The 12,393-nt window shown below is 37.8% G+C and overlaps 1 protein-coding gene across 1 annotated transcript in view; it reads right to left on the bottom strand.

Annotated features, from left to right (window-relative positions):
• LOC149826794 (superoxide dismutase [Mn], mitochondrial-like) overlaps positions 1-6,528 on the bottom strand; it is a 61,312-nt gene extending 54,784 nt beyond the window's left edge. Inside the window, exons 1-4 of the mRNA XM_090018985.1 lie at positions 6,197-6,528; positions 3,218-3,264; positions 3,013-3,138; positions 2,795-2,851 (exon numbers count right to left, since the gene is read on the bottom strand). Coding sequence (XP_089875111.1) covers positions 2,795-2,851; positions 3,013-3,138; positions 3,218-3,264; positions 6,197-6,491 — 525 coding nt within the window. The 5' untranslated portion in view covers positions 6,492-6,528. The remainder of the gene's footprint in view (positions 1-2,794; positions 2,852-3,012; positions 3,139-3,217; positions 3,265-6,196) is intronic.
• Between the last annotated feature and the right edge of the window lie 5,865 nt (positions 6,529-12,393).

Genomic DNA, 12,393 nt, shown 5'->3' with positions numbered 1-12,393 from the left:
AACTCTCAATAAATTCATAAAAATCCCTGCCCATCTTATCACCAAGTCTCAACCATCGCTCTTAAAATGCTAAGAGCCATATTTTCATAGTTTTCACTCAAGGAAGAAGCAAACTCTGGAGAAAAGCTAGTAGCAGAAAGAAAACACATACAAGATATTTTGCAGGAAAACAAAAGGCAAAGAACGATGGATCGCTCATTTGCAGATCAAATCAAACATCACGATCTAAAAGATCAACAGCAAAAACGAAAATTCCCAAACAAATCGCTGCCAAAATATGCAAGGAAATCTGGTAACTATCAGCATGAACATGGGAATCTAGTCGTGTGAATGCTGATAGTTACGAGACGAGAGAGAGCACACAAGGGAGAGACGGGTGCAAGATGAGAGAGTGCAAATGAGGGAGAGAATGAGGCCCCCCTACCCTAATTAGGGTTGGGGCCCCTGCTTAGCAATCCTAAATTTTGGTCAAATGGGGGCTTTGACCCCCATTTGACCAAAAAAATGAGGCGCACGCCTCACGTCGAGGCGCGCCTCGCCCCGAGGCGTACGCCTTGGGGCCTTTACGCTTTATACCTACGCCTCAAGGCACAAAGGCCCTCGCCTTGAGGCGAAGCATGCTTTTTGCGCCTTGAGGTGCGTTTTTAATAGCACTGATATATATATATATATATATATATATATATATATATATATATATATATATATACACACACTCCCTACAGCCCCGCACCCAAGTTTTTCTAAAGTGCTGCATCGCCACATCTGCACCCGCACCTATGTGACATAGGTGTCTAGGCATATGCAGTTTTTATATGCACGTGTACAGTGTTATTAAAAACGCGCCTCAAGGCGCAAAAAGCGCGCATCGCCTCAAGGCGAGGGCCTTTGTGCCTTGAGGTGCAGGTATAAAGCGTAAAGGCCCCAAGGCGTATGCCTCATATGCCTTGACGCGTACGCCTCAGGGCGAGGCGCGCCTAGAGGTGAGGGCCTCATTTTTTTGGTCAAATGGGGGTTAAAGCCCCCATCTGACCAAAAATTAGGATTGCTAAGCAAGGGCCCCGACCCTAATTAGGGTAGGGGGGCCTCATTCTCTCCCTCGTTTGCACTCTCTCATCTCGCACTTGTCTCTCCCTTGTCTACTCTCTCTCTCGTCTCGTAACTATCAGCATTCACACGGCCAGATTCCCATGTTCATGCTGATAGTTACCAAATTTCCTTGCATATTTTGGCAGCGATTTGTTTGGGAATTCCCGTTTTTGTTGTTGATCTTTTAGATCGTGATGTCTGATTTGATCTGCAAATGAGCGATCCATCGTTCTTTGCCTTTTGTTTTTCTGCAAAGTATCTTGTATGTGTTTTCTTTCTGCTACTAGCCTTTCTCCAGAGTTTGTTTCTTCCTTGAGTGGAAACTATGAAAATATGGCTCTTAGCATTTTAAGAGTGATGGTTGAGACTTGGTGATAGGATGAGCGGGATTTCTATGAATTTATTGAGAGTCAAATTTCATATGCAGGTTGAGCTCGAGTAACAAGCTGCTGAATTTTCTTTGATGTCGCCACTTCTTGGCCATGTGGGGGAGGGACCTGGGAAGGTCCATGTGATTGTTCCCGCTGCTCCATCAGACAGCACTGGCCAGAGCTGCCCTGGGTTGACTGAGCATAATTACATGGGGCTGTCAGACTCTTCTTCTGGGGATAGCTCTGTGATCACCTCTGACTTGGTTGAAAAGGACAACAAGTTGAACCTGAAAGCTACAGAGCTTAGGCTTGGTCTTCCTGGTTCACAGTCTCCTGTCAGGGATATTGACTTATCCCTGTCAAAACAATGTTAAACTTGGGGGAAAAAATCTCTTTCCTTTGGGACCTGTAAAGGAGGGAACAACTGATGAGAAACAGCATGTTCCCAACCTTGCAGAAGAACATTGTCTCTGGTAACAAGAGAGGGTTCTCTGATGCCATGGATGGGTTTGTTGAGGTAAAAGGCAATGTGTTTTCAAAGGGGAAATGGATTTTTTCAGGTGCAATTTCTGATTCTGAAAATAGTCACTCATCACCCCAGGGGAAGTTCGTTGGCAACTCGAGGTTGTCCACAACTTCTGTTGGTATGAAGCAAGGCTCTGGCTACACCTCAACAAAAAGTTTTCAAATTTTTTTTTTTTTTAGGCTTACGCTTTACGCCTCGCCTCAGATTTTGGTGGAGCGCCTCGCTACGCCTCAACGCCTTTCACAACACTGCACGTGCATGTGGAGGCATTTGCAACCACTGAAACAATACATAACTGCAACAAAGGACAGATGCAGGCTATTATAAAATAAGGGCCCTGTAATGTGTTTGATCATGAAGAGAACACCCTCATCTAAAGTCAGGAAATGGACTAGGAAAGGAAGAGAAGCTTGTCATTTATGTAGGAAGTTAATAATACATTGTCACAATTTGCTTCACCGGAAGAGGTCATGATTCAAATCCTTACTAAATATCTTACTAAAACGTACAAAATGGCTATATATACATTTATTTATTTAAGAGTATGGAGAAAAGTTACAACATATCTTTTCTCTCAAAAAAAAAACACAATATACAGAATCCCTTAATGTAAACAGTCCAGAAAAAGGGAATCATGATTGCCACAGCATCAACTTCCAAATTCAGCAAATGACATGCCAAAAGTGTTCTTATTTATACAAGCACATAAGCTCTCATTCTCTTGAGCTTCTGTGAAACATTTCATTTAGATGTCAAAACATAATCGCAACTAAATGATAGAGAATTTCTATTTAGCTCTGTACATTACCTGATTAGTTGTTGTTTCAACTACAAGCTTCTTTTGTGTCTTATCCAAACCAAGCCACTGTTTGAATCAAAACATAAACATAAGAAACATACAGAGTCCTGAAGTAATGAGCTAAGTTTGAGATACAATCAAAACTAGTAAATGATAGAAAATTACTAGACAATATGAAAGATTCAACCAAAACAGAAATCAGTAAATAACCAAGAGATATCACTCACCACCCATCCAGAACCTTGTAGAGCAGCACCTTCAGAGTTCATTTTCTGAACCAAAAACTCCAAAGAGCCAAAATGTTCATCAATTGCCCAACCAAGAGCACCTGTGGAGGGCTCACCACCACCTTCCTGTCAGTTTATTTTCGTTAAACATGCAGACATGGTTTTGAAGGTAAGCAGAAGAGAAAAAAATAATCAATGAACTTACATTAATAGGCTTAAGATTATTCCAGAAAATGGAGTGATTGATATGGCCTGAAAGAGTAATTACAAATGTCAGCCCCGCCTCCCTCCCCAATGCACACACACACCTTAGTTGTCAAAGGTGGCGCCTAGGGGACCTAGGCGCAGCCCCACCTCCTGGGCTTTTGGGTTTGGGCAGTGGGGTCCTTTTTTACCGCCTAACTCACCTAGGCTGTTGCCTACTAGGCATAGGGACAGTTTTGTCTTTTTTTCAACTTTGTTAACTAGGTTTGGACTTGTCCACAACTGTGCCAAGGGGAAAGTATAAAAGCTCTCTCTCTCTCTCTCTCTCTCTCTCTCTCTCTCTCTCTCTCTCTCTCTCTCTCTCTCTATATATATATATATATATATATATATATATATATATATATATATATATATATATATGTTTGTTGCAAAGAGAAGAAGAGGAGGAGGTTCTCTCTCTTTCTCTCAGTTTGTTGCTGCGAGCAGAAGAAGAAGAAGAGGTACTATCGCTCTCTCGGTTTGCTCTCTCCAACCCTGTTTTTGGTTTTCTTCTTCTTCTCTTTTCCCCTTTTTTATTTTTTCTTTTTTCTTCCCTTTCTTTTTTTCCCTTTTTTTCTTATTCTTCCTGTTTTTCCTTCCTTTTTCCTTTTTTCCTTCTTCTTCTTCCTCCTGTTTTTCCTTCCTTTTTTCTTTTTTCTTTTTTCTTTTTTCTTTTTTCTTTTTCTTTTTCTTTTTCTTTTTCTTTTTCTTTTTCTTTTTTCTTTTTTCTTTTTGCTTTTTGCTTTTTTCTTTTTTCTTTTTCCTTTTTCCTTTTTCCTTTTTCCTTTTTCCTTTTTCCTTTTTCCTTTTTCCTTTTTCCTTTTTCCTTTTTCCTTTTTCCTTTTTCCTTTTTCCTTTTTCCTTTTTCCTTTTTCCTTTTTCCTTTTTTCTTTTTCCTTTTTTCTTTTTTCTTTTTTCTATAGTTTATGTTTTTCAGTTTTTATATATATATATATATATATATATATATATATATATATATATATATTTGTTCTTTGTATCTTTTCTCACACACACTCACATACACAGATGCTGATATTTTTAGTTATCATGAACTATCAGTAATTCAGTTACGAGTTATGACATTTTAGTATGATGTGGATGTGAATTTAATATTGTTAAGGCTTTAATTGTGTTTAAATTATTTAGTTGCATTTTATTTACATTGTCAGTTGCATGGTTTGTTTATTCAATTGTTCATTGTTTCTTCTTATTTGTCTCTTGCTTATTTTATGTCTATTGTTATTAATGTTTTTGTATACATGTTTTTTTTATATTGTTTATTCACATTGTTAGTTGTATAGTTTGTTTATTCAATTGTTCATTTATTCTTAATTTTTTTGAGCATATTATTTAATATAATTGTTTTAAAGTGCTCTACGACTTGTTTTGTCTATTGCTTATTGTTGATTGATTTTATGTTGTATACATGTTTGTTATTCATTTCAGCAGTTTGTTTACATATTTAGTGTATTTTGTTTATTCAATTTTTTTAATTAGGGGCTCACCGCCTACTGCCTTTGACAACTAAAACATACACATGCACATTATATATTTTGAAGGCATGCACATGTTGACATGAGGATGTGAACAGCCAAGTAAACACCAAGGTTCAAAAACCCTTTTTCTAAATAATATAAGCTTAAACACACAATTTGACTTCAGTATGTATTCACTGCAAAAAGAGTAACAGAAGTTGATGCAGCAAATCTTCAGGTTTGCAACAATGTAAACCCATGACACATATGTATGCATAGAACAGGTCTTTTTGAGAATAGTAACTACACGCTGTGGAATGACAGGATTAGGCATGTGGAATAGATGCACCTCACTGTGAATATCTTCCTTCCAGGCTGTTGTATCAACAATGTAATGGAGACAGTGGAAAAGAGATGACATCTCAAGAAATGAAACAGGAAAAAGTATAAGCCAGCTATAACAGGACGCAATAATTTGGTTAAAGATATCAGTAAAATGCCCTGAAAAAGAAACAAACAAAATGGATCTAAAAGAGATTTCAAAAGCCTATTATGCCATTAAAGCTATTGCAGTACAGTATACCATTTGCATCACCCAGACTTTTATGGCCTTTCTGGGATTTCATGAGGAGAAATAACACAACATCATACTACTAACAAAAATGACAAATCTAAGTCATGTAACAAATTACATCCTAACCTAAATTTAGATGCAAAATTCAGGCTATAGTTAATCTTATTAAGCATACGTACACAATGAGATAGATGCTAAGTAAACCAAAACAATCATGAGAAAACCGCATCCAAGCTTTAATGGAACACAAGGGAAAAACAGAAAAGGTCAATCTTGAGAAAATTAAACGCCAGATGGACGAGCTTCAAAGTTATGATAAGGAATTCTGTTTCATTTAACAAGTTTGCAGAGCATATGACAAGTTTTAAAAAATGGCACCTAAACGATTTTATTATGTTTAAATCAAGAAAATTGACAACTGCATTTAAAAAAAATGTCATTTTGCTCAACAAAATATACATCCTCAAACTGGAGCAACAATAATACCTGATTTGATTTTCTCACTACATATTCACAATCCTTTATATTTATAATGTCAATTTGAGATTTACAAGTTCCAATTGGCTTCATTGCTTCTTCGAGCATCCATGATCTATTCATTGACAAATATCACCAAAATTAAAGAAACGCTAGCAGCAAAAAAATCAACAACGCATCAATTAGCCTATTTTTTCATCGGCAAGGTCTAGGGATGTAGATAAGCAGACAAGCAGAAGATTTCATTCCATGAATCCTAGTTAAAAAAAAGTACATATAATTCTTAACGAAAATTCCTCTCCGAGAAGTGTAACATAAAATCCATAGACTTATCAGCAACAAAAGAAACGGAATTTTGCGATCTACGGCATCGATTCCAAAACCAACGGGAGCAAGAAATGGGACAAACCTCCGCCGTTGAACTTGATGGCGCTCTGCAGATGGACGACGGTGGACGCGTCCCCCTTGTTCATGGCCTCCTCCAATTTCTCTAGCGCCTTGTTGTAGTTGGTGATGTAGGTCTGATGGTGCTTCTGGTGGTGGAGCTGCATGATTTCGCCGCTAATGGCCGGCTCGAGGGCGCCGTAATCGTAGGGAAGGTCGGGGAGGGTCAACGTTTGGAGGCCCCGGAGAGAAATTCCGGTCAATACGGCCGGAATCTGAAACCCTAGAGGTCCTTTACGGTAGAGGATTCGCATCGCCATGGCTGTTTCGGCAAGACGCGAGTGAAGACACTCCAGACCCAAGAGATATGGGACCGAGAAAAAAGGAGGGGTATTTATAGAGGGAAAGAACGAAAAAGGTTTGGGCGCTTCAGTTAATTACGAAAATGCTATCCAGATGGCGCTGAATGGCAATGACAAATACGTCCCTCTTCTGTCGAACACCGGACCTGTTGGTCCTTAAATTGGGTCCACAAAATGGATGGGGGAAGAGATGGATCGGGTTTTGACTGGAGAGGATCCATTTTAGATTTGGTTCAAGTGTAGGTATTAGGTACTAGTGAACCCAACGTAATTGGACCTGACTTAATGAATGAAGATTCCAAGTAAAATTCGGATATGGAAGGGAAGAGGCATCACAAATTCTCAATCCAAAATACGCGTGATTCAGATTCAGATTCAACTGTGAAACTCTAGAAACCGAATCTGACCAATTTAATTAATTGGATATAGAGCTCTTTACCAGATCTGACTAAATGGTAATTGGCGAGAGTAGTGTTTAAACAGAGATACTTATTATTGCATATGTCACGAGCCCATTTTCTTCAACAGGCTAGCGCGGTACAACGGTCTTTTCTCACTGTCGCAAGCCTATTTATCGCTCACTTGTAAGTCGCGGAAGCTTGTAATCAGAGTGCAAGAGAGCATGAGAGAATAAAAGAAAAAGAATTGCAATCACAAGAAGCAATCACGATGGTGAATAAAAGAAAGCTCAACACATTTGATTCATTTACAATTTTATCCCGTAAGCCTCTTACCATTCAAGTATACGGGTTGTCTCTTTTGGAGTATTGATTAACCTGAACCGAACAGCTTACATCAAACTCAACGAAAACAAAATAAACTCTAGACGTAACTTTACAATGTAAGTCACAAGAGAACAGCACCAATGGTTCTCAAAATTGATTTTTTTTTTCATTAAAAGAAAGTCATACAGAGGAAGACGTTTGCAAGCACTTGAGAAAATACCATTTTCTCTAGTTTCTGAGAAAGGAAGTGCAACCCAGCCACTTTTCAAGTGCTTGTGAGCTTGAAAAAGCATAAGATGAGAAAGTCATAGATAGTTGATGAAAAAGGAAATCATGTCTCTAATTTGTGATCGGCTTTCTCGGGAATGGGATTGAAGCCTTTTTAACTTCAGTATATCTTATAAATAGAGTCTCTTCTACTAAACTTCAAAAATCTCTTCTTAAAAAACTTTTACCATAGTCTTTCGTTTCAAAGCCAATTGTTAGCTCACCTTGAAGCTTGACAACTTTATCATCATTGTCAATTAGTCAATTATAATTATATCATCCACATACAAGAGCATAATGGCATGCAAATACTCATACTTTTTAACAAATAAACTAAGGTTTTTATAAGGTTCAAAAAATCAATAGTCCAAAATCTTTGTAAATTTTTTAGGCTCCAAATATCTTTTTTCATCCAAAACACATGATCCAGGTGTGGATTCCTCATAAATCGACCATGTCCAACACATTTATGGGGGTGGAGTTGGGAGAAAAACACCAGAAGGGTAGAAAAACCCATTTAGCACATATCAATTTTGCACCTAACATTTCTCTTTCTCCATATATATCTGTGTGACCGTAGCTACTCTTGGAATAGTAATGAAAATCATTGCAATATTGCACCAGGCATTATTTTTTTGTCCCTAAATGACGTAGATGGTAGTAAAGTTTATGGGCCCATTCTACAGGTGTTTCGGGTTCAGTAATTAAACTATGGTCTTTATTGTTAAAAAGGATGAAATATTTGAGTATCATGGAAATATCGTGACATTTAAAATTCTTTACTTTGGTGCCACCTTGTGATGTTAATTACCTCATCCGATATCTAGACGTACATACATACACATGCCTCATGAACCTCTCTAAAACCTAGATGTTCGCATTAAAAAAGGATCCTATCTATGCTTTCTTCATGTCACGATGGATCCGTAATCGTTTGTGTTAATGCTTTCTTCTTCTGGATGACTTGGTTATTGCATTTAAAAGGTTATAAAATCTTTTTGTTGGCACGTGCACATTTATGCTTGCTTTATATTTTCTTTTTCTTGGTGTCATTGTTAACCACCACCTAAATTTTATTTACAAGTTTGGTTGCATTCGAATATGATTTGGAATATCATGCAAATGATGGAATGAATCTCATTTGCACAACTAACCAAACCTGTTATTTGGAATCTCACACAAATGAGAGAGAATGAATTTCATTTGCGCTGCTAACCAAACATGTGATTTGAAATCACATGCAAATGAGAAATAGAATGTGATTCGAGAACCATCTAGAAGAGTGGAGAGATGTGGAGAGCTTCGGCGACTAAGACGACAATTTCAGCCAGAGATCGGTAAGATGCCCGGACCTTGGTCGCTGGCCTAGAGTATGCCGGAAGCATGCTTCGGCATCGATGGTGGGGCTCTTCGCGAAAAGAAAATGCAACCATTGATTGGCAGATTGATGGAAGCAGTGGTCGGATTGCATTGGAAGCACGAACTGGCCATCAACCAGGCTGCCCTTACACATCTAGGTCATTGACTAACTGGCATCTCCCCTAAGTAGAGAAGGTCGTGGGGGCCTTGAGAAGGTTTTTTTTCCTTTGTTAAGAGCCTTCAAGGAGTGTTTAGAGGCAAGGACGGAAGACATTCGCAGTTTCATATGGGCGACCCCCATCATCGCAATATTCGACTTAGGCCTGAGAAAAGTGCAGTGTTTTCCCTTCTTCTATATGGCCTACCAAGCGTAATGACAACAAGGGATCCTCACCGTTACTCAAAAAATGGAAAAGATACAAAATCACAGGATGAATCGGGCTGGATTGATGTGAGATCTTGAAGATTCCTAAGAGCGCGACGAGTACTGGAGCGTATGGCCGAAAATGGTGCAAGAGAGGGTGATTGGGCCTACGAGAAATGTTATTACAGTAACTTCAAATATAGGGTCTGTTATAGGAGGTGAAAGCAATAGCAAGTCGAAACAACCCCTACCTCATTATTTGCAGGCCCAAAATGATGGGGCAAGTTGGTGGGACTGAGGTGACGAGGGGATGTGAGTGCAGCAACTGGTAATGGGCATAACGATAAACAAAAACACATGCTACACAAAGTTCACGTTATTAACGTGGTTCGGTGAGCAATCACCTATGTCCACGATACTTCACTCAACAATTTACGTGTAGAGTTTTTCACTATTTAAATAGTTACATTGTGTATCGACTTCACTTAGTCGATTATCATTATTTTGATTATTATCCATTCGGTTACATATGATCAAGATTAGCTATCCAGTTATTAGTAACTTGATCTTTTTGAACTCTTATCATATTGGCCTCTTGAGTTGGGCCGATATCCTCAATCACATTGGCCTCTTGAGCTAAAATGATAATCTTAATCTCATCACATTTGTCATTATCGTGATCTGTTGTTAGAGTCTCATTTGGTGCAGGCTGATCTTGGATAGGCTTATCGTGATCTATTGTTAGAGTCCCATTTGGTACAAGATGATCTTGGATAAGCTGATTTGCAGTTATAGAGAGAAACTCGATTTTATCGAGTTTATTTGTTTTAGCATTATCATGATCTGCGCTATTATCGTGATCTGCATTATCGTGACCTGCGATCTTGTCTCTGTTAACAATCCCCCTCAAACTGGTTGTGGGCAGAGCGAAAAGACTCAGTTTGACTCTTAGATCAAGGAATTGAGTGCACGGCAGTGGCTTGGTAAAGATGCCAGCAATCTGTTTAGAGGAGGTTACATAACGAGTGATGAGTGTCCAACACAACTTTTTTACGAACAAAATGATAGATGATTTCAACATACTTAATATGGGAATGAAACGCAGGCTTGATAGTAATCTAAAGCGTTGAAATATTGTCACAAAAGAGAACAAGTGGTTGATGAAGAAATACTCTCAAATCACGCAAAAAGAATGTGAGCCACATAAGTTCAGTAGTGGTGGATACCATAGATCTGTATTTCGCTTCCGAATTGAATCGAGCAACAATAGGTTGCTTTTTGGCACTCCAGGAAATGCAATCGTTACCAAGAAATATGCAAAAACAAGAGGTAGAATACCGAGTAAATATGGCTTTCAAATCAAATTCCAAATTAGTCAACGTTGCCAAGGGGAGTGGCGATGCTATACGCAAAAAAGAAGAGACTCATAGAATGGCAGAGGCCAATAGAGATTTTGGCATTTTCGTTAATCTATGAATAGGATCAAAACCTTATTCCATTGTATTTCCATGAGATTCCTCTTTCTTATTCTTAAGCAAGACCCCGAGAGGGCTTAGTTGCTCCATGATTTATGTTTCATCTTTCTTTTCATTTATTTTGATAAACGATCAATTTTGATTCTTTTTCGATTGATTATTTTTTGATCGAGATGTATGGATCCATGGATCTATATGTCTATATAGATATTGATCATCTTCATGGGGATTCCATAAATATCCCATTCCTAAAATAGAAAATCTGAAACAATTGGGACTTTTTCGGAGATTAGATGTCGTTACTAATTCATGATCTGTTATGTCCAGGATGAAAACTTCATTCTCGATTCTACGAGAATTTTTATGAAAGCGTTTCATTTGCTTCTCTTCAATGAAAATTTTATTTTCCTAGAATGTCCTAATTTTTTGCCTAATTCTTATTATGATGATCGATTCAACCTCTGATAAAAAAGATACACCTTGGTTAAATTTCATCTCTTCCACAAGTTTAGTAACCAACATAACCGCCCTATTGTTCTCATGGAGAGAAGAACCTATGATTAGCTTTTCAGGAAATATCCAAACAAATAATTTCAACGAAATCTTTTAATTCCTTGTTTTACTATGTTCAACTCTATGTATTCATTTATTCGTAGATTATATTGAATGTGCATAAATGGCTATAAAAGAGTTTCTCCCCCAAAGTATTAACATCTACTCTAGGAGGAATATTTTTATGTGGTGCTAATAATTTAATTACTATCTTTGTAGCTCCAGAATGTTTTAGTTTATGCTCCTACCTATTATCAAGATATACCAAGAAAGATGTATGCTCTAATGAAGCTACTACGAAATATTTAATCATGTGTGGGGCAAGCTCTTCTATTCTGGTTTATGGTTTCTCTTGGCTATATGGTTCATCTGGGGGAGAGACCGAGCTTCAAGAAATAATGAACAATCTTATCAATACACAAATGTATAACTTCCTAGGAATTTCAAATGCACTTATATCCATCACTGTAGGAATTTGGTTCAAGCTTTCCCCAGCCCCTTTTCATCAATGGACTCCTGACATATAGGAAGGAGTGCAGTTCATTCGACCAATTCCTACCTCTATATCTATCTCTTCTCAAAGATGTTTGAATTTTTCAAAACTCCATGGACATGCAGAAGAGAAATGCTACACCCACTCGTACCAAGACATAACTTTTACCAAAAGTTTATTATGATATTTTTGTTCAAATAACAATTAAATTGAAGCAGGGTCAGGAACAACAAATCTCATTATGATATAAGATCCATTTTGCAAATTTGTTATTATGGGTAGTTCGTACGAAGGATCAGACTAATGACATATACAATACTTGAATTAGTGATGTAGATGTTACATAGTTGGTTCTCATTTTTCAGAGACTACGAGTGCAATAGGAGTATTCATCGACAAAAAGACCACCCTAAGATGATCATCTCATGGCCATTGAGAATGAATCAAATCAGATGGCTCTATTTCTCAATATTTCTAACATGCTACTACCGTACTATCGAGGATTAGCTGCCAAAGGTATCTATCGAGTAGTAGATCCTTTAGAAACTGCTCAGAGAGTTAAGCAAACTTTACAACATTACAAAGAACTTCAAGACATTATAGCTATTCTTGAACTGGACAAATT

This window comes from Nuphar pumila, chromosome 10 (assembly GCF_984573655.1).
Source record: "Nuphar pumila chromosome 10, dmNupPumi1.hap1.1, whole genome shotgun sequence".
Classification (NCBI taxonomy): Eukaryota; Viridiplantae; Streptophyta; class Magnoliopsida; order Nymphaeales; family Nymphaeaceae; genus Nuphar; species Nuphar pumila.
This window is presented reverse-complemented; position numbering and strand designations above follow the sequence as displayed.